The 23007-nt window shown below is 46.6% G+C and overlaps 1 protein-coding gene and 1 pseudogene across 1 annotated transcript; both read right to left on the bottom strand.

The window, feature by feature from the left end:
• Positions 1–1491: 1491 nt before the first annotated feature.
• On the bottom strand, positions 1492–21800 carry LOC138096934 (cationic amino acid transporter 3-like). The gene is made up of 11 exons (XM_068993167.1): positions 21431–21800; positions 20687–20845; positions 18731–18911; positions 18388–18500; positions 17835–18048; positions 3627–3766; positions 2865–2967; positions 2496–2692; positions 2131–2297; positions 1751–1859; positions 1492–1586 (listed from the first exon to the last, which is right to left on the bottom strand). Exons 1-11 carry the CDS (start codon positions 21798–21800, stop codon positions 1492–1494), a joined length of 1848 nt encoding a protein of 615 aa, XP_068849268.1.
• LOC138096124 (cationic amino acid transporter 3-like) lies at positions 5551–8840 on the bottom strand (annotated as a pseudogene).
• Positions 21801–23007: the final 1207 nt, after the last annotated feature.

The raw sequence follows: 23007 nt of genomic DNA, 5'->3' as shown, positions 1-23007 counted from the left end.
GGAACCTGTCTCCTCATCACCCCCTCCCCTTCCCATCCCCACCCACAGTCTCCAGAGAAGTCCCTGGCTGATGAAATTTTCAGTTGAAATGTGAAATCCCTGTGTCTGCTATGAGCCCGTAGTTGATCTGAAGACATGATTGATTCTGATTCAGATTTTCTTCAGGACTACTTTATGGGCAGTGTTGTGTATTGCCTCTTATAGCACATTGCGTATAATGTGAGATCTGGTTATCCCACGTCAATAAGGAAGAATGATAATCAGGTGCTGTCAACCTGTTCTATCAAAGTTTTAAAATTAAAGGTTCCATCTCCATTAATTGCATCCTAAGCCTGTAATTTCATTAGCACTTGAAAGGCAGTGATTCTCCAAATTCTATTCATCCTCCTCCATTTATTCTTAGATTCATCTAATAACTTGTATTTGGTTTCTTGACATCCATCCTCCCTTCACTCTACTTCAGTTGTTCATTCCCACAAACAATCCTCTATTTCATTCTTACCAGCTTCTTGATCGTCCATAATCTCAATTTTGAGCATTCTGTTCTGTAGCAACATCTTTTTTGTCTTGTCTCTCCAAGATAACTTCTTACCTTTTAGTTACACTTTGGTTGCACTCTTTTTTTCCATTACACTAAAATTTACTAACTTTTTCTTACACTAAAAAATTATCTTTTAGTTATACTTTTAACTTCTTACATTTTAGTTACTCCCATCAGTAACCATTTATCAATCAGCAATTACCTATGATTCCATTTCCCTACCTCTGGCAATGCAAGAATTTTGGGTTGTTTTTTGTTTTTTTTTAATTAAGAACTTTTCTTCATCAGCTCAACTGTGTTACTCTAAGAGTCTGAGATAGAAAGCTAACAAAAAACAATCATTTACACAATGTTACACTGTCTCAGTAAAGCTGAGAGAAAAGAGAAACATAATAATTTTTCATTTTATGGTAAAATAATCCACTTTATCTGTATTATTTCTCTTTCTCAGAGTCTACTTGGATAGTGATACAGCTACCCTGACTTCCTTGTGTGACTATTTGCACATTTACTTCCAGTCTGTTTGTGTCCTAATGTTTAAAGTGTAAGTCTTAACAAAATACATAGTTACCTATGTTTCCTTCCTAAATGGCAGTCTCTGTGTTCCTGCTGGAAAGAGGCACAAGAAGTTGTTTCTCCCATGTCCGGTTAATATTTTATTTCTTCCTCTGGTTACTGGCTACACTGTAGTAATTTTGTTGTGAAAATTCATTTTGCTGCACACTTAGGAAGCATGCACTTTTAAGTATGTCTATTATGCTTTTTTAAAAGTTTGCTTTAAAAACATACAACATCCACTGGCAATAAATACAGAGCTGTAAATGTATCCCACGTTCACACTCCACAGAGGCTCAAAGTGCCCCTTAAACCAGAAGATACCGCCAGGGTTTGGAGGGATTCCACACAGCATCAATTTTCTTGGGTTAGGCAGGTTCAGCACTGGGGACGTTTTAATCCGGAGACTGGGTGGTGGAGGCTGATGGCTGTTGATGTTTGTTCCCTGCCAGGCTGTGTCGGATCTCATATCCTATGTATATGACAGATCCTAGTAGGAAAATGAGACAATGAGAAGGAAAAGTAAGCGCTCTCTTCAGCTACAAATGCCCAGTAGGCTTCCTGTTATGGCATCTGACAGTTTTGGGGAGGGCTTCTAGGAAGAGGATTGGATTCGGTCACTCAAGAGGACTCTTCACCCTAAAAGCCTCTTACCAATCGCCATCCAGATGCCAAATAAGATCCAGGTCCCAGAAGTTATCTGCATCATCAAGTAAATGTTCACAAAGATGCTCACCAGTGGGAGGACAGGCAGAGCAGGGACCTGTGGGCAGAATCAGTTCATCCCCGAACACAGCCCAGATGTCTGAAAGGGAGAACCTGCCCCATGGTTGTGGGAAGATTCCAGGCTTATTCAGGCTGTGTGTTCAGTGCCTGCCCAGATTGGGTCTGTAAAGCAGTGAGTGTGGATCCAGGAAGAGTTCATTGGTTTTAGCAACTCTCTTTACTTCCAGGTCTAACAAAAAAGTTTAAAGGTCAATCACCCAGGCTTCATTCACTCAAGGTGGACACTTTGGACACAAAAGGTCACCTACCCTGAATGTAAGATAGGTGGGGTTCTGGGGCTGCCTCCAGATGATGACTGTGACCCCAGTGATGAGCAGCAGCAGCAGCACAGCCACTGTTGTGAGCCCGGGGTCTCCAGAGAACACACGTCTGGGCCACTGGGCCAAGATCAGGCTCAGGATGCTCAGCAAGAGAACTGCAGGGGTCAAGGAGGAGGAGAACAGGCTGGACCCAGAAGACAAAGATGTCTGGACCTCGGGTCACACCCCACCCCAGGCTGCCCACCTCAGGAAGGGCCATCATACCTCCAAGACCCCTTAACTTCCAAAGACACAGAATCCCAACCTATCTTGTCAATTTCACAATATGACGAAAGAGAAACCCCACTGCTCACCAAGCAGAGAGGCACATCCATAGACAATCTGCCCAGATGTCTGGTTGGGGGTGGTGCTGGTAGGGAACCACAGACTCTTTAGAATCCTTAAGGGTCCTGCTTCAGGTACAGGTTCTGAAAGACTTGCTTCATGGTCAGAAATCTCATTTCCCTCTTCAGTTTTCTCCCTCTTGCTTAAAATCTGGTCTGGTTGGTACCTGAAGGAGAGATATCAGGGCAGTATTCACAGCAGCCCCTACCCTAACATCCGACAGTATAACCTACCTCTTTTTTGCCTTAAGTCTAGTGAGATATATAGAAGGCAGAAGAGGATCACTCCCCATTAACCCCAAGAGTCCAAGGCTCTCAGCCAAGGTTAGTGGGTCTCACCTGAGGACAAGTACGGAAACAGCCACAAGAGTGTAAGCAGGCAGGATCCCGGCTGACATGAGTTTCACCAGATCAAGGATCCTGAGGAGTGTTGCCGTGAGCCCTAAAATGAGGGTTGGGGGAGGGAGTGAAAAGTCCCTGGAAACATTCATGTTAAAGAAATTGGTCAAAGGAAGAATGATCCACTGATAGATGAATGGATAAAGAACCTGTGGAATATACATATACAATGGAATACTATTCAGTCATAAAAAGGAACACATTTGAGTCAGTTCTAATGAGGAGGATGAACCTAGAGCCTATTATTCAGAGCGAAGTAAGTCAGAAAGAGAAGAACAAACATCATATATTAATGCATATATATGGAGTCTAGAAAGATGGTACTGATGAACCTATTCACAGGGCAGCCATGGAGATGCAGACATGGAAAACAGACTGACGGACAAGGGCAGGAGAGAAGAAGGAGAGGGTGAAATTAATGGAGGGTAGCATGGAAGCGTATACACTAATGTATGCAAATTTGACAGCCAATGGAAATTTTCTGTATGACTCAGGGAGCTCAAAATGGGACTCTGAAATAACCTAGAGGGGTGAGAGATGGGAGGGAGACTCAGGAGGGAAGGTTCATAGGTATGCTTCTGGCTGGTTCATGTTGATGTATGACATGTATCAAACCAATTTTGTAAAGCAATCATCAATCATTAAAAATAAATACATAGAATTATTTTTTTAAAAAGTAAAGGAAAGGCTTCCTTTATTCACCTGTAAGAGTTCCAGAAGCCAAGATGGCCATGATGGGGGTGCCAGTACGGGTGTGGATCTGGGCAAGAGCTCGGAAAAGGAGCCCATCAGCTGCCATTGCACAGGTCAATTGAAACATGGAGAGCATGGCACATAGGAAGCTGGAAGATAAAATGGAAAACGTGAGAGGGTGTGCAGAAGCAGGAGAGACCAGGGCACCCTCAGTTCCTGCCTACATTCGTCAGGTCTACATGGTTCCTAGTCTGCATGGTTCCTGTCTACATGGTTCCTGTCTACATGGTTCCTAGTCTACATGGTTCCTAGTCTACATGGTTCCCGTCTACATGGTTCCCGTCTACATGGTTCCTAGTCTACATGGTTCCTAGTCTACATGGTTCCCGTCTACATGGTTCCCGTCTACATGGTTCCTAGTCTACATGGTTCCCGTCTACATGGTTCCCGTCTACATGGTTCCTAGTCTACATGGTTCCCGTCTACATGGTTCCTAGTCTACATGGTTCCCGTCTACATGGTTCCCGTCTACATGGTTCCTAGTCTACATGGTTCCCGTCTACATGGTTCCCGTCTACATGGTTCCCGTCTACATGGTTCCCGTCTACATGGTTCCTAGTCTACATGGTTCCCGTCTACATGGTTCCTAGTCTACATGGTTCCCGTCTACATGGTTCCCGTCTACATGGTTCCTAGTCTACATGGTTCCCGTCTACATGGTTCCCGTCTACATGGTTCCTAGTCTACATGGTTCCCGTCTACATGGTTCCCGTCTACATGGTTCCCGTCTACATGGTTCCTGCTCCACATGGTTCCTGGTCTACATGGTTCCTGGTCTACATGGTTCCTGTCTACATGGTTCCTAGTCTACATGGTTCCTGGTCTACATGATTCCTAGTCTACATGGTTCCCGTCTACATGGTTCCTAGTCTACATGGTTCCCGTCTACATGGTTCCTAGTCTGCATGGTTCCTGTCTACATGGTTCCTGTCTACATGGTTCCTAGTCTACATGGTTCCCATCTACATGGTTCCCGTCTACATGGTTCCTAGTCTACATGGTTCCCGTCTACATGGTTCCTAGTCTACATGGTTCCCGTCTACATGGTTCCCGTCTACATGGTTCCTAGTCTACATGGTTCCCGTCTACATGGTTCCCGTCTACATGGTTCCTGTCTACATGGTTCCTAGTCTACATGGTTCCCGTCTACATGGTTCCTGTCTACATGGTTCCCATCTACATGGTTCCCGTCTACATGGTTCCTGCTCCACATGGTTCCTGGTCTACGTGGTTCCTGGTCTACATGGTTCCTGTCTACATGGTTCCTAGTCTACATGGTTCCTGGTCTACATGATTCCTAGTCTACATGGTTCCCGTCTACATGGTTCCTAGTCTACATGGTTCCTGGTCTACATGGTTCCTGGTCTACATGGTTCCTAGTCTACATGGTTCCTAGTCTACATGGTTCCCGTCTACATGGTTCCCGTCTACATGGTTCCTAGTCTACATGGTTCCCGTCTACATGGTTCCCGTCTACATGGTTCCTAGTCTACATGGTTCCCGTCTACATGGTTCCCGTCTACATGGTTCCCGTCTACATGGTTCCTAGTCTACATGGTTCCCGTCTACATGGTTCCTGTCTACATGGTTCCCGTCTACATGGTTCCCGTCTACATGGTTCCTGCTCCACATGGTTCCTGGTCTACATGGTTCCTGGTCTACATGGTTCCTGTCTACATGGTTCCTAGTCTACATGGTTCCTAGTCTACATGGTTCCTGGTCTACATGATTCCTAGTCTACATGGTTCCCGTCTACATGGTTCCTAGTCTACATGGTTCCTGGTCTACATGGTTCCTAGTCTACATGGTTCCTGTCTACATGGTTCCTAGTCTAAATGGTTCCTGGTCTACATGGTACCCTTCATCTTGTCTCTCAATCCCAAGCGCTGGGGTACCTGAGCATCTGACCGTAGACGGGGAGAAAGCCAGGACACTGACCTGTATAAAAGAGTACACAGTAAGACAAGAGCCACGACATATCCAGCCGGGCCCCATCCGACCTGGAGGAAGGCCTGCGGCAAGGGGCTATAAGGGTAAATCCGGTAGTAGGGCACCATGAGGGTGAGCGCCGCGGAGACTCCAGAGTATGCCAGAAAGCCGATGAAGATGGAGACCAGCAAGCTCAAGGAGATGGAACGCTGAGGATTTGGGGCTTCCTTCCCTGCAGGACAGGAGGGAGTACTGGGTCAGGAAAGATACTGGAATGAAAGCAGAAAATCCCCTTTCCTCTTGCAAGTCCAAAAGCAGGCTTTTGTTGTTCATGTATGACTCTTTGCAGCCTCATGGACTGCTGCGTGCCAGGCTTCCCTGTCCTTCACTAGCTCCCTGAGTTTCCTCAAACTCATGTCCATTGAGTCGGTGAAGTCATCCAACCATCTCATCCTCTGTGGTCCCCTCCTTCTATACCCTCAATCTTTCCCAGCGTCAGGGTCTTACCTTCTACCAACCCCTGCCCAGGGGCAGCCCAACCAGCGCCCACACCCCTGATGGGACACACAATGACCATGTTACCTGCAGTGACCATGCCATGAACACCAAAATAGGAGGTGAAAAGTATAGCTGCTCCTTGGACAATCCCTTCAAAGCCAAAGGGCACAAACCCTCCAGAACCCAGAGGTCCCACCCTATGGTGAGAAAAGGAAAGAGGAAGAACATGGGTGAGGTGTGTTCAGCCCTCTCTACTGGGCTCCTCCCTTCATATCACAGGTCCTGGGCTCCAGGACCCCCATCACCTGGATCCACCAGCCCCCATCTTTAGTCCCCACCATGTTCCCAGCTCTGCACCAACACCATCCATGTATTACCAAGAGGACCCTCCTGGCCTAAAGGTGCTGCTCGACCCAGATGTATTCGACTTGTAGTCCTGTTCTGTGAGCTGCCAGTTGTGCAGGTCTCCCTTAATGAAGCCAGAGAGGATCATGAAGATTGGAACAAAAAGGTTCAAGCCTGTGGACACTTTGATAATCAGGGTTGTCACACGAGCTCCCAGAACCAGTAGTCCTGTGGGAAAGATGGAATATGAGACATCCAAGGTAATCAAACCCATAGACACAGAAAGCAGGCCAGCGGTTGCCAGGGCTTGAGGGTGGTGGGAGTGGGGTGAATGGGTGGATAGTGACCATTCGGTGGGTACAGGGTTTCCTTTTAGGGAGATGAACATGTTTGGAACTAGATAGAGATGATGGTTGCCACACTGTGAAGGTACTAAGTCTCTCTGGACTCTACACTTTAAGGGCCTTCCCTGGTGACTCAGCAGTAAAGAATCTGCCCGCAATACAGGAGAAGAAGAGACAGGTTCAATCCCTGGATCGGGAAGATCCGCTGGAGGAGGGCATGACAACCCACTCCAGTATTCTTGCCTGGAGAAACCCATGGACAGAGGAACCTGATGGGCTACAGTCCATGGGGTCACCAGGAGTTGCACATAACTGAAATGACTGAGTGCCCACACAGACACAAGCACTTTAAGATGGCTAATTTCTTCCTGTGCCAGTCATCTCACAACACACGTCTGTCAAATCATCGCTCTGTACACATACATTGCACATATACAATGTTGTAGGTCAATTATATCTCAATAAAACTGGGAACGACAATAAATCAGTTTTATGCTATGAGAATAGCCTCTCAATTTTAAAAAAAAATCTGGTCTCAACACAGAGGAAGAAATTTGTCATTCTTGGTAAATGATTCTGAGCTGGGGTGATTTTGTCACTCAAGGGATGTTTGACAATGTCTGGAGACATTCTGATGATCGCAGTTTAGCACCAGTATCTAGTGAGTAAGGCTGGGGATGAAACTCAACATTTGACTATGATTTATTAAAAAAAATAAACAAAAAACAAAACCCTACAGTATGACGTTCAGGACAGCCCTCAACACCAAAAGATGAAGCATCACCAAGTGTGAAGGGTGCCAGGGTGGGAAAGCAATGGTCTATGTGCCTTGCCGCCCTTACTCATAACCCTCATCCTTCTTTCCAGTCCTAATTCTACCTTCTGCCACCCCACAACATTCCAACACCAGTTCCCCCTCCAAACCCCACTCTTCCCATCTTATGTCTGACCCCTTCTCACCAGTCATCAGCAGCACCAGGCCCAGGGCAATGAAGTCTGGATATGGGGCCAGGAAAGAGGGCATGTGTGGAGAGAAAGTTCTGTCTAACGCCTTAGAGACGTGGTTGCCTATGAGGCTGTCAAAGGCATAACTCCAAGCCCTGGTCACTCAGGAAGCGGCTGCGGTGGCAGAAGAAGGGACATTAATGGACAATAATTAACCCCCTACAATACACCCTGGGATGTATTTAGGGGGAAAACAGACAAAATACTCACTCTCAAATAGTTTCTTTTCATGGGATTGGGGAGAGAAGAATAGATGATTCAAAAAATAGGTCAACTATTTAATGTTAGGAAGAGATCAAAGTTATGCAAGAAAAGAACACTTTTCTTGGAAGTGGGACCAGGAGGGCTGAGAGATGAGGACTGAAATTTTAAATCAAGTGGTAAAGGAAAATCCCATGAAGGCAACAGCTGAGCAGAGACTTCCATACGGTGAGGGGAGGAGACTGTGGGAACTGCCTCCCTCTCACCCACCCCTGACAGTGCCCTTTCCTCTGGGTTCTCGGCCCATGTTTAAAGACAACAGCCTAGCTCAGTACAGTGAAGCTGTGGGGCTTTCTGGAACTTCCTTCTACAAGCTCCATAACAAAGTGTTTATGAATGAGTGAAGACTCCATTTACCCTCCTAGTTTCCGGATCTTGAGCCCCACATCATGCCCCTCCCCATCATCTCACCAGCCACTAAATACAGTAAGACGTTCCAGCCAATGATGAAGGCACACAGGTTTCCCATGGCGACAATACTGTAAAGATAGGCAGAACCGGACCGTGGTACATAGGACCAAAATTCGGCATAGCAGAGTCCAGACAACACCGAAGACAGGGCGACCACCAAAAAGCAGATGACGATCGCTGGTCCAGCGATGAGCAGGGTTATGACACCAATCAGGACGTACACGCCAGCCCCCAGAGTTCTGCACACACCCAAGGTCACCAGGTCAAGGGTGCTCAGAGGATCTCTGCGACTCTCAGACTCCTCCTGGGGCTCCAGTGGCCACTTGCGGACCAGCCCCTGACGAAACTGGCGAACATACTGACGCAGCATCCTAGATGGAGTTGAGGAGGTTACGATCTGCTGAGAAAACAACATACAAAGCCGTCAAGAATGTCCATCCACCCTTGGCCCTGGGAGTCCAGTTCTACGGAGCAATGGAGTGACGAGGGGCAGGTGGCATAAGGACAGAATGGGCAAGTTCTCATCTCTGTGCTTTGGTTTTCCAAACATAAATCAGGCATTTAATATGTTTCAAAGTTACTGGAAGGGTTGCTTGAATAGAACTGAGGGGGAGTGGTTTTTTTAATCTCCCCTAAATGTGCTCTTTTGGCGTGTGGACTGTTTTGAGCTAAAGATGATTAAGACCCAGCAGACTCAGGAGAAGCTCCTTGCCTCTCCTTTAACTGCTCAAAATAATGTAGATTATACTGCCTATGCCAGGAAGAGAGCTATCACCAGAGAGAACTTCTAATTTCAGGAAAACATACCCGCCTGGAGGAGCAAACATTTGTTCATCAGGCACTTGCTCTTCCCATCCTCCTGTGGGTTGTCTTCCTCCTCCTTGAAGCCCCAGATCCCTACCCGCTTCTTCTTAGCCCAGGGGAGCATATAAGCCTTAAATGCCTGAGTGCATTTGAGCCTCAGAATTTTTTAAGGGATTCCTGTAAATGTATTAATCTGTCTTATGTCAATTTAGTTATTTACACCAGCCAAGAAACCTAGAAAGAAAAGTTTTCCACCCCTACAGAAGCAAAAGCCTCTAACACAGTGCCAGGTACACAGTAGATGCTTAATTGGTATGAGTTCAATGGACAGAGTGGGCTCCTCTGGTGGCTCAGATGGTCAAGAATCTGCCTGCAGTGCAGGAGACCCGGGTTCAATCCCTGGGTTGGGAAGATCCCCTGGAGGAGGGAATGGAAACCCACTTCAGTATTCTTACTTGGAGAATCCCATTGACAGAGGAGCCTGGAGAGGTACTGTCCATGGGGTCACAAAGAGTTGGACACGACTGAGTGATTAACACACACATGCACACACAGAGAATTGGACAGGGGAGACTGGAGGGCTACAGTCCATGGGGTGGCAGAGTCGGACATGACTGAAGTGATTTAGCATGCACAACGCACCAGTGGATAAGAACGCTTGTTTCTGAATTGAAATCAACCAGATCAGCTGGTTCAAATCCAGCTCTGCTCTGTATTAGCTTGTCTGACTTTGCACAAGCTTTGCACCACTCATTATCCTCTTTTCTTCTACAGAACTGGGGAAAATTTATTATTCTAATTTTTCCCTCCCTTCCTTTATAAGTGTGCCATGACTCTCTGAGTAATCAGAGATCTCAGACTCCATACATTGCTTTGTCAAGGATGCTGAGGCCTGGTAGCTTTATACCTCACTGCCTGCAGTGTGAAAAGAAATTAGAACTCTGAGTCTGGGCAGAAGGAGACGGAATTTGTAGGAGGTGTAGCCCAGCTCAGTTAGAGCATCAAACCACAATGGCCTCCTGTCTTGCTGAACCTGCTCACAGCACCGGCTGTCTCACTGTGTCTCACCGTGCACACTCTGCTGAACCCAGGGTAAGCAAGGCAGGAGCGGGAAAACTGGAAGGAGACTCAAGGAGCCAGAGGAACTGCAGACGTGTTTATTGTCTCCTGGCTGATGCAGCAGCCGTAACATCATGTAACGCAGCCCTAATGTGGACATAACGCAGCCATAACACAACCCCACCTCCAGGGCTTTCCAGGGGGAGCTTATATATATACTTACAGAACAAAAGCCACTGGTGGCCAATCGAGTACCTTGTGACAGGCACGTGCAGTGCTATAAGTAATCTCTCCTGTTACATAATCATTATTTACAAAACGTGGGGCAAGGACGAGAGGGTTTGGGGTGAGAGAGACTGACTGTGCCATCTTGGCTAATTTGCTCTTTCCCTACAACTCCCAAGTGCCTAGAGGGAAGAGGGGACTAGCCTTCATTCTGAATCAGAAATGACAGGACTCTTTTGCTGCTCCTTTGGGGCTTGAAATGTCTCCTCACTACACTGCTCTGCAGGACTAGGCTGACACAGTGACCACCAGTTATTGTGAGGGGGGTCTCTGCCTAATGATATTCAAAAGTCCAATGTAACATGTTGGTTGAGAGCAAGTATTCAAAAATCCAGGAAACTGTGATTAGAACCTTGGCTTCTCCACTACCACTGTACCTCTGAACAAGTCGTTTACTTCTCTGGACCTCTGTTTTCTTCTTTGTCAAATGCTACTAGTGAACCCTTGGGAACTCTTAGCAGGAATACAAAATGGTGCAGTTGCTATGGATAAAGTATGATCGTTCCTCAAAACACTGACGATGGATTTACCATGTGATCCAGTAATTCCACATCTGGGTGTACATCCCCCAAAAATGGAAAATAGAGTCTCAAAAAGATATTTGCACACTCATGTTTACAGCAGCATTATTCACAGTAGATAAAAGTTGGAAGCAACCCAAATGTTCATCCATGAAGGAATGGATAAACAATTGTGGTCTATGCATACAGTGGAATATTATTCAGCCTTTAAAAGGCAGGAATTCCTGACTCATGCAACAACATGGAGGACCCTTGAGGACATTATGCTAAGAGACATAAGCCACTCACCAATATACAAATAATGTGTGATTTCGCTTCTGTGAAATCAAAGGAGGAGTTAAAGCCATGGAGACAAATGCAGAATGTGGTTGGCCGGGGCCTGAGGGGAAGGCAAATTAGGAAGTTATTGTTAAATGAAGGCACAGTTTTAAAATGTTTTCGAGATTGGCTGCATAAAAATGCAGATATACTTAACATTATTCAACTCCATACGTATTAAGTTGGTCAAATGTACATTATATGTATTTTACCATCCTTTTAAAAAGTTGCTGCCCATGATAAATAACAGCCAGCTTCACCCAGTTACTGGGTGCAGCAAACCCCAAAATGACTGAATATGCCACCATGCCTTCATCTCCACATTTACCAAAATCTGTGGATGTTCAAGTTCCTTACAGTTGCCCCAAAGTCAACAGAACAAAAACCCCTAGATTCAAAGGGCCAGCAGTATGCAGGAGACTGAAATCAGTGGTCCGCATCATAAGCCCTATACAAGGGTTGTGGTTGTGTCGTGTGCCTAGTCGCTCAGTCATATCCGACTCGTTGAGTAATTAATCTTGAATATTGTTTGAACATGAGTAAAAATTGTCTTAGAGCCTCAGAGCACTGATCCATCTCCCCTAACTTTCCTTACACACACATACACACATGCACACACACACACACAGTGCAGACACTTTCATCTAGAAAATGGGTCTCTCCACCCTCAGGGTGAACCCAGGCTGACGCCCTGCACCCTGGGGTTGCAGAGGTCTCTTTGGCAGGATGTGAACTCAGCGCCCAGTCTCCTGCAGGAGAGGGTGACCCGAGACTTACTGGATCCTTGGAGCAGAGCCTGGAGCACTGGGTCAGTCAGGGAGGCTGAGGTTAAGCCGTGCGGGGCTGGAGCTGAGACATCTCCAAGAACCGAAGCGGGGAGTCCTGAGCACAGAAGACGGTCCTCACCCCTGGGTTGTTGGGGTGGAGATGGGGCTGGGCGGGCAGGGAGCATCTGCAGTGTTGCTATCAGCCCTGACTTCTCTGTGGTTACCCTCAGGGGGAGTTTCTCTGTGTGTGTGTGGTAAAATACCCGTAACATAAAACTGATCATTATAGCCATCTTTAGGTTTCCAGTTCAGCCGTGTTACATACTTTCAAATTTTGTGCATCCAGACTCCAGGACTTTTTTCATCTGGCAAAACTTCAACTCTGTACCCATCAACAGTTCCCCCTTCTCCTTTCCCAGTTCCTGACATTCACCATTCTACTTTCTTTCTCTATCAGTCTGACCACCCTAGGCACCTCATTTAAGTGGAATGATGTAACACGTGTCCTTTCCCATCAGGTTTATATCACTTAGTAGAATATCCAGTAGGTTATTCCCGGTCATAGCATGTGTTAGAATTCCCTTTCTTTTTAACACTGAAGAATAATCTCTTATGGGTATATACCACATTTGGCTTATCCATTTCTTGGTCAATGGGCATTTGGCTTGCTTTCATGTTTTAGTTATTGTGAATAGTGCTGCAACAGAAGCTTACACATGTCTCTTCCAGGGTATGCTCTCAGTTCTTTGGGGTCTATTCTCAGAGGTAGAATTGCTGGATCACAAAGTTCTAAGATTTTTATCTGCTTGTGATGGAGAAGATGAAAACATATTGAGGAATGGGGAAGTCATTCTGGCTTATCCATGGCTAAGCCTGAACTGTGTGTGAACTAAGACAGCCTGTCTGACCATCATAGTGCATCTGCTTTAAGTATTGAGGTAAAGAACGTCTGTTTTGAAGATAAGAATGAGCAACTCCCTTCTCATGGCGTCCATGTTAACACTCCCTGTGAGATAAGGTTCCCTTCCCGGACATCAGGGAACTGCTGTCTCACTGTCTCTGTAACAAGTCTCTCTCTTTTGAAACCTTGAAGAAATGCACCCCCATCGTGTTGTGAGTTCTTTGTTTGGATGAGGTGTAAGATGATGCTGGACACTACCCTTCAGCAGAGCAGTTTCTCAGAGCTATAGGGACACCGTCTTGTTTGCTATAGTCCTCAGTTTGGCTCAAAAAAAAAAAAAACCTCTTTCCTATTCTTATTACAGATTGTTTATTGCTTATGTCTGTGGACACGAATTCATTTGATCATCAAGGATCCCGAGAAGTAGGGGCTGTTAACTCGGAGACCACACTCAACCCTCCTCCTTCCCATTCCTCTTACACTACTCAACCTCTCACATTCTGGACATGACCTGAGAGACTCCAGTGTGGGGGAACTCCCAGGTCCAACTGTATGCCAACCAGAAGATGGGGGCTTAAAACCTCTGCTGTTAATTCAAGCAACAAAAGCATTTAACGAGCATCACACCTGCATCCAGCCTTGCACAAAGGGATGGGAGAGGATAAAGGGAAAGGTGTCCTCCTCATCCACTTCTTCAAGGAGTTCTGTTTGCTGGGAGAGCTGAGCACCGTGGCAGGGAAAAGAAATAATGTAAGAGGTCACGAGCTTTCCTTTTGAGGAAGGAAAATGCCAGAGCAGGAAGTGGAGTGTTAAGGGGACAGAGGTACTCATGAAGGGTTGACTAGATTCTGATCTGCATCAAAGGACTCTCATGCTAAAGCACGGGGCATGTATGTGTGTGTTCAGTCATGTCTGAGTCTTTGCGACTACATGGACTGTAGCCCACCAGGCTCCTCTGTCCATGGGACTTTTCAGCTAAGAACACTGGAGTGGGTTGCCATTTTTTACTCCAGGGTATCTTCCCAACCCAGGGATCAAGTCCATATCTCTTGCATCTCCTGAATCGGCAGGTGGCTTCTTAGCCACTTGAACCACCTGGAAAGCCAAAACATGGGCACAGACCATCAAAACAGAATTAAATGTAGTGATTGTCTCTTACAAAAACATTTTTTTTAATTGAGTTATAGTTGACTTACAATACTGTAAATTTTCTTAAAGCCAACAACACAAGGTGGAATGAAGTAGCTTAAGCTGTTGTGGAGAGTTTAGACATTATCCATTACAACAATTAGCCTCTAAGAGACATAATGCCTCCACAGACAAACTTCAGTTCTGCTCATCAGTTTTGAAATATTTAGGTCATTTCATATCTAAGGAAAAATGTTGATTGATTCTGAAAGAATTAAGGGAACCCTGGCTTTCTCAGTTCCCAATCACTCGGGGGATTTCTAAGTCTAACCAGCTACGGAGAAAATGAGTACCCAGATGTCCCTGTGTTGTCCAACCTCTCTGCTGCTGGTGGTGCTAAGTCACTTCAGTCACGTCTGACTCTGTGTGACCCCATAGACGTCAGCCCACCAGGCTCCTCCATCCTTGGGATTCTCCAGGCAAGAACACTGGAGTGGGTTGCCATTTCCTTCTCCAATGAATAAAAGTGAAAAGTGAAAATGAAGTCACTCAGTCGTGTCTGACTCTTAGCGACCACATGGACTGCAGCCTACCAGGCTGCTCCGTACATGGGGTTTTCCAGACAAGAGTACTGGAGTGAGTTGCCATTGCCTTCTCCACCAACATTTCTATGAGCTATTAAATTCTACCCAACCAGACCCTACTGAATGAATGACAGAAGGAGAAAAAGCTATCAATGCTTTAATATCTGCAGTAGCCCAGGCTCCAGCAGTAGGCCACCCTAACTACAAATTGCCATGTTTAATCATTGTGCATAAAGATAGAATACTTGCCCTAGGTGTATTAACTCAGAAACATGGTGACCAGCATTGACTCATTGGCTATTCTAGCCCAGCAGTTAGATTTGTAACCAGTCACTGGTTCAGCCGCTCGTCACCCAACAGACAATAAAGCAAGGAACAAGCTTCCACAGAGAGGAATGATGCTTTATTCAGAAAAGCCAGCTATCTCAGGAGAAGGTGGACTTGTGTCCATGCCAGTTCTGCTCAGCCATGACAATCTTCATGTCCGACTCTTTGTGACTCCATGGACTATAGAGTCCATGGAATTCTCCAGGCCAGAATACTGGAGTGGGTAGCCTTTCCCTTCTCCAGGGGATCTTCCCAACCCAGGGATCAAACCCAGGTCTCCCACATTGCAGGTGGATTCTTTACCAGCTGAACCACAAAGGAATCTTTAAAGGGAAGATGATAATGCCTCAGTTAATCCTTTAGGCAGGAGGTCAGATTACCTGTCATTTCTCCATTGCTGCAAATCTGCTGACTTCTCCCCATCTTCCCTGGGACACTATCTTACTCGGGAGATCCACCTGCAACTAGAGGTTCTCTTGCCCTTATGGTCCACCCGCAAATTTACTAAGGGGAACCTAGGGATAGAGAGTCAGTCATTCTTTAACTACTAAATTCTTCATTCTTACTCCTTATAAGCCAGGAATCAGCAGGTTAGGTGAGGTGTTGTGCATAATTAGAAAAGCAGAAAGTTAAATGTTGCCTCATGATCTCATCCTTATGATTAAGGTCTAAGGAAAATAGGGACGAGCAAACAGAAATGGGCAAAGGAGTGGCTTACAGTAGGTATATTGGCATTTTTTTAGACAGCATTCTAAGCACACTGACTAGACTGCAGTGTAATATAAGCATAACCTTTATGTGCACTGGGAAACCAAAAAAAAAAAAATTTGATTTTCTTTTATGTCAACTCTGTAGAACCAAATCAGTAATATCTCCAAGGCTTCCCTGGTACCGCAGATGGTAAAGAATCCACTTGCAATGCAGGAGACCAGGTTCTATCTCTGGGTCAAGAAGATCCCCTGGAGGAGGGCATGGCAACCCACTCAAGTATTCTTGCCTGCAGAATCCCATGAACAAAGGAGCCTGGAGGGCTACAGTCCATGGGACCGCAAAGAGTCGGACACAGCTGAGAGACTAACACTTTCACATACGAACTCTCCACTTTGGGTCATATCATTTAATTGTTACAGAAAGGGCATCATTTTGTTTCCTGGAGAATTATCCACATTCTGGTTTGGCTGATTTTGGGGGTGGAAGGGTGGGGGGGGGCCTCGCTGTGAGGCATGTGTGTTCCCCAACCAAGGATTCAACCTCTGCTCCCTTGCAATGAGGAAGTCCCTGGGTGACTAAGTTTTCAGCTGAAATGTGAATCTATCCCTAATGTTTTCTCTGAGCTCCTAGGTGATCTAGAGTGCAGGCACTCAATGCTTAGTCACTCAGTTGTGTCCAACTCTTTGCAACCCCATGGCCTATAGCCCACCAGGCTCCTCTGTCCATGAGATTCTCCAGGCAAGAATACTGGAGTGGGTTGCCAAGCCCTCCTCCAGGAGATCTTCCTGATACAGTAATCAAAACTGGGTCTCTTGCATTGCAGGCAGATTCTTGACCATTGGGCCACCTGGAAAGCAATTGATGTAGAGACTTGATTAATTCTGAGTCAACTTTCCATCAGGACTATTGTATGGGCAGTGTTCTGGATTGCCTATCACAGTACTTTGGGTATCACGTGATATCTGCCTTTCCCGCGATCAGTAAGGGATCAACAACAATCAGGTGATGTCAACTTTTCCATCAAAGTTTCACCTGACAGTCTCATTCTCCATTCATTGCTTCCTAAGTCAGTAATTTCAATAGAACTTGCAAGGTAGTGACTTTCCTAATTCTATTCCTTTTCCTCCATCTTTGTTTAAATTCAGCTAGTAACTTGTACTTGGTTTCTTGACCTCCATATCTCCTTTACTCCACCTCAGTTGTTCCCACAATCCTCTGCCCCATTATTACCAACTTCTTGCATGTCCGTAATCTCAAATTCAAGCATTCTGTTCTGCAGCAGCAACTTTCTGTCCCCTCTTTCGAGGTTTTAGTTCAACCCTACTAGAACCATTTATCAACCAACCATTACATATGACCACTTCCCCCCACTTCTGACAATGCAGGAAGTTTTCTTTTCCAATTAAGACGTTTTCTTCATCAGCACTACTGTGTGACTCGAGGACTCTGGGATAGAAAAGTAAAGAAAACCAACCATTTACACTATGTTACACTTTGTCTCAACAAAGCTTGGAGAAAATATAAAAATGATCACTTCTCTTTATCATTATGAAATGATCAACTTTATCTATTGCTATTCTTTTGATCAAAATCTAATTTGTCTGATAGCAATATAGCTCCCCTAGTTTCTATTGTTAGTATTTGCACAAAATATCTGTTCCCTTTCTTTTACTTCTAGCCTATTCATGGGCTAATATTTACGTGTAACTCTTTTAAAAAATAGTATTTGTTTCTTTATTTGGCTGTGCTGGGTCTTAGTTGTGGCCTGTGGAATCTTAGTTCCCAGGAGGCTGGGAGAGAAAGTGGAGACACGTGTGAGGACGTGGAGGAGCAGGGGAGACCAGCGCATGCGCTCCCTAGTCTACATGGAGCAAGATGTCTTTCCCTCTTGTCTCTCAGTCCCACGGGCTGGGGTGCATGAGCATCTGACAGTAGATGGGGAGAAACCCGGACACTGACCTGGACGTAAGAGCACAGAGGACGCCAACAGCCACCACATATCTGGCAGGGCCCCAGCCAACATGGAGAAAAGCCTCGGGCAAGGGGCTGTGGTGATGAATCTGGTAGTAGGGCACCATGAGGGTGAGCGCCGCTGAGACAGCAAAATATGCCAAAAAGCACATGAGGAGTGAGATCAGGGAGATGGACCGCTGAGGCTTTAGGTCTCTTCTGCCTGCAAAAGGGGTGGAAGCAGCAGGTCAGGAAAACGCCATGGGGTGAAAGCACAGAATTGCCTAAAGCAGGCTAACCTTCTCCCAACCTCTGTGCCCAAACTCTGTGCTCAAACTCTGTCCAAACCCTCCATGGGGTGAAAGCACAGAATTGCCTAAAGCAGGCTAACCTTCTCCCAACCTCTGTGCCCAAACTCTGTGCTCAAACTCTGTCCAAACCCCCCATGGGGTGAAAGCACAGAATTGCCTAAAGCAGGCTAACCTTCTCCCAACCTCTGTGCCCAAACTCTGTGCTCAAACTCTGTCCAAACCCCCCATGGGACACACGGTGACCACATTACCTCTAGCGGCAATGGCAGCAAAACCAACAAATGCGTAGAAGCACGTAGCTGCTCCTCGGAGAAGCCCCTCAAAGTCAAAAGGCACAAACCCTCCAGCACCTGGAGGGCCCAAGCTGTGGTGGGAGGAGCAAGAAAAAACGTGGGTGATGTGGGTTCAGCCATCACTTCTGGACTCTTCCCTCAATACCACAAACTCTGGAAACCCACCATCTGGATCCACCAGCCTGGGTCTCTTTAGTCCCCACCAAATTCTCAGCTCTGACTCCCCTACACACACACACACACACACACACACACACACACACACACACACACACACAGACATTAATATGACCAAGGGTACGCTCCTAACCTATTTGAGAATACAGCTGCAGCCAATGTGTAGTCCTGTTCTGTGAGCTTCCAGTTGTGCAGGTCTCCCTTAATGAAGCCAGAGACGATGATGAAGCTGAGAACCAAAAGGTTGATGACTGTGAACACTCTGTAAACCCAGGCTGACTCAGGAACTCCCAGAGCGAGTAGTACTGCAGGAGAGATGGAATACGAGACACGCACAGTAACTAAGTCCATAGAGACAGACAGCAGCCTGGGGGCTGGGGGCTGTCGGGGTGGGGTGAATGGACCGTGATGCTCAGGGATACAGGGTGCCCTTCAAGGAAGATGAACATGTTTGAAACTCGATGCAGGTGATGGCTGGACAACATTGTGAATGTACTAGCACCCCTGAATTGTACCCATAAGATAGTTAATTTCCTTTCTTATAATTAGAAAATTTTTTCATTTTATTTGAATTTGACTGGGTGAGTCTTCGCTGTGGCCTAACAGAGTCTTTAGGTGTGGCATGCGAACTCTTAGTTGCATCAGCGGGATCGTAGTTCCCTGACCAGGGGTGGAACCTTGGTCCCCTGCATGGGGAGCAAGGAGTCTTGGCCACTGGACCACCAGGAAGGTCCTAATAGTTCATTTCTTATTGTGGCGGTCATCTCACATGGGCAGGTCTATCAGGTCATCACTGTGGGATTTCCCTGGTGGTCCGGTGGTTGGGAGTCTGCTGGCCAGTGCAGGGGACAAGAGTTCCATCCCTGGTCCAGGGACATTCCACGTGCCAAAGAAAACTAAGCCCAGGTGCTGTAACTCCACAACCCGAGCTCTAGAGCCCGTGCTCTGCAACATTAGAAGCCCCACAAAAAGAAGCCTGTGATTCACAACAAAGAATAACCCATACTCTCTGCAACTAGAGAAAACCTGTGAGCAGCAACAAGGATCTAGTATAGCCAGAAAAAAAAAAAAATCACATTTCACACCTCAAACTTACTGTGCTGTGTATCAGTTATATCTCAGGAAAGCTGGGGAAAATAGCAAAATGATAAATTTATGCTTTGTGAATTTCCTCTGGGAAAAAAAAATTTCTTTGGTCTCAGTACCAAGACTAAAATATGTCAGTCTAAGTAAATGATTTTCACCTGGGATTAAATTTTATTCCCCAAACATTTGGCATGGTCTGGAGACATTCCAATTGTCAGAATTTGGGGAGCGGTTTCACTGGTATCTAGTAAGCAAAGGTCGGGGATGTCACTCAGCATCCAACAATGATTTTTTAAAACATCCTGAAATCACAGAACAGCACCCCCACCAAGGAATGAACCGGCTCAAATTGTCGAGAGGGCCAAGAGTGGGAAACGACCCCCCAGATCTTGCTTTCCTGCCTCTCATAGCACAGACAGCCCTTCCAGTCCTAATCCCCACCCCCAAGTCTTTCCCAACCTCAGCTCCTCTCCACGCCCTACTCAGTCCATCTTTAAAAAAAAAAAAAATGTTTTATTTAGTTAGTAATTTGGCTGAGTTGGGTCTTAGCTGTGGGATCTTTTGTTGTGACCCAAACAGCAAAGTTTGGGAATCAGTGGATAAAGAATCCGCCGGCAGTGCAGGAAACACAGGAGACATGGGTTCACTTCCCAGGTCAGGAAGATCCTCTGGAGAAGGAAATGGCAACCCACTCCAGCGTTCCTGCCTGGAGAGCCCCACGGACAAAGGAGCCTATTGGGCTATAGCCCAAAGGGTCGGACATGACTGAGCAACCACACACACACACACACACACACACACACACACACACACACAGATTCTCCCGTTGTAGTGTGCAGGCTAAGGACTTGGGCTTAGTTGTTCTGCGGCACATGGGGTCTTAGCACCCTGACCAGGGATCGAACCTGTGTCCCCACATTGCTAGGCAGATTCTTAACCACTGGACCACCAGAGGAGTCCCCGCATCCCATCTCATATCTGACCCCTGACTCACCCGCAAGCAGCAGCACCAGGCCCAGTGCGAAAAAGTCTGCATACGTGGCCAGTAAGTAGGAAACATGCAGAGGGACAGTTCCCTCCAATGCCTGAGAGACGCGGTCCCCAGTGAGGCTGTCAAAGGCGTACCTCCAGGCGCGGGCTGTACACGCAGTGGCTGCAGCAGCAGAAGAATGAACATTCACAAACAGAATTGAACACCTAGTATGCGCCAACGGACGTATTTTGGAGGAAAAAATAGACAAAACATATAAGCTCAAAGATTTTTTTCATGGGGTATCGAGAGCAGACTGGGATAATTCACAAAATAGGTCCACTATTTAATATATTAGGAGGAGATCAGTGTTTCACAAAGAAAGAAAACAGGGAAGTTGGACCAGGAGGGCTAAAAGAGAAAGGATGAAATTTTAAATCAAGTGGCAACCCTCCCCAAAAAGAAATCACTGAGGCAGCAGCTGAGCAAAGACTCCGATATAATGAGGTGATGAGCCTGTGGGACACACCTCCCTCCAACCCATGCCCAGTTTCCTTTCCTTCTCATTCTTAATCCAATTATTTAAGGAAAGCAGGAGAGAGCTGACTAGAATGAAGTTGTGGGGTTTTCCAGCCATGGTTACCCATTTCCCCCCACAAGTCAGGTAACAAAGTGCCCATGAATGAGACCACAATCCCATCTCCCAGTTTCCTGACCTTAGCCCCCACACCTTTCCCCCACACCTGTCGCCTGGTCCCATCACCTCACCAATTAAAAATAACAGTATGATGTTCCAGCCAACGACAAAGGCCCAGAGCTGTCCCATCGTGACGGAGCTGCAGACATACGCAGAAGAGGAGCGTGGTACCCGTGCATCACACTCCACATGGCAGAGCCTCGACAGCAGAGAAGACAGGCCAGCCACCAAGAAGCAGATGACAATCGCTGGTTCAGCTACGTACTTGGCCACTGCACCAAGCATGATGTACAGGCCGGCTCCCAGGTTCCTGCCCACACCCAAGAACACCAGCTCTGTGGCACTCAGATGAATCTTGAGACCGTCAGACTCCTTTATGGTGTCTGCCCCTCGCCTGCGGACCAGCCTCTGACCAAACTGATGAACATACTGATGCACCATCCTAGACATAGTTGAGGAGGCTACAATCTGCTGAGAAAACAAGACACAGAGTCATCAAGACTGCTTATCCGTCCTTGACCCTAGGAGTTAAAATCCATGACGTATTGGAGTGATGAGAGACAGCTGGTAAAAAGACACATTGGGTAAGTGCTCCATCTCTGAGCTTTGAATTCTTCAAACATAAAGAAACCTCTTAATGTGTTTCAAAATTACTAGAAGGATTGTTTAAAGAGAAGTGATGGGGAGCAGAATGCTGCTGCTGCTGCTGCTAAGTCACTTCAGTCGTGTCTGACTCTGTGCAGCCCATCCGGCTCCCCCGTCCCTGGGATTCTCCAGGCAAGAACACTGGAGTGAGTTGCCATTTCCTTCTCCAGTGCATGAAAGTGATAAGTGAAAATGAAGTTGCTCAGTCGTGTCCGACTCTTAGCAACCCCATGAACTGCAGCCTACCAGGCTCCTCCATCCATGGGATTTTCCAGGCAAGAGTACTGGAGTGGGGTGCCATTGCCTTCTCCAGGGGAGCAGAATACATCTTCTCAAATGTACCCCTTTGATGGGTTGACTGTTTTGAGCCGAAGGCAGTGAAGACCCAGGAGACTCAGGAGAAGCTCCTCGCCTCTCCCTTAACTTCTCAAAATAAGGTAATCAGCTAGTGAAGAATCCGCCTGCAATGTGAGAGACCTGGGTTTGATCCCTGGGTTGGGAAGATCCCCTGGAGAAGGGAAAGGCTACCAACTCCAGTATTCCTGCCTGGAGAATTCCATGGACTGTATAGTCCATGGGGTCGCAAAGAGTCAGACACGACTTAGCGACTTTCACAAGGGACCTACACCAGGAAGAGAGCTATCACCAAAGACAACTGTTTCTTTCTAAAAGGATTGCCTGCCTGGAGTGGCAGACATTTGTATACCAAGCACTTGGGCTCTTTTGTTGCTGTCATTCAGCCGCTCAGTCATGTCCGACTCTCTGTGACCCCATGAACTGCAGCACACCAGGCTCCTCTGCCCTTCACTATCACCCGGAGTTTGCTCAAATTCACATTCATTGAGTCAAAGCTGCCATCCAGCCGTCTCATCCTCTGTCATCCCCTTGTCCTCCTGCCCTCAATCTTTCCCAGCATCAGAGTCTTTTCCAATGAGTCAGTTCTTCGCATCAGGTGGCCAAAGTATTGGAGCTTCAGCTTCATCACCAGTCCTTCCAACGAATA

Source organism: Capricornis sumatraensis, chromosome 20 (assembly GCF_032405125.1).
Source record: "Capricornis sumatraensis isolate serow.1 chromosome 20, serow.2, whole genome shotgun sequence".
Lineage (NCBI taxonomy): Eukaryota > Metazoa > Chordata > Mammalia > Artiodactyla > Bovidae > Capricornis > Capricornis sumatraensis.
This window is presented reverse-complemented; position numbering and strand designations above follow the sequence as displayed.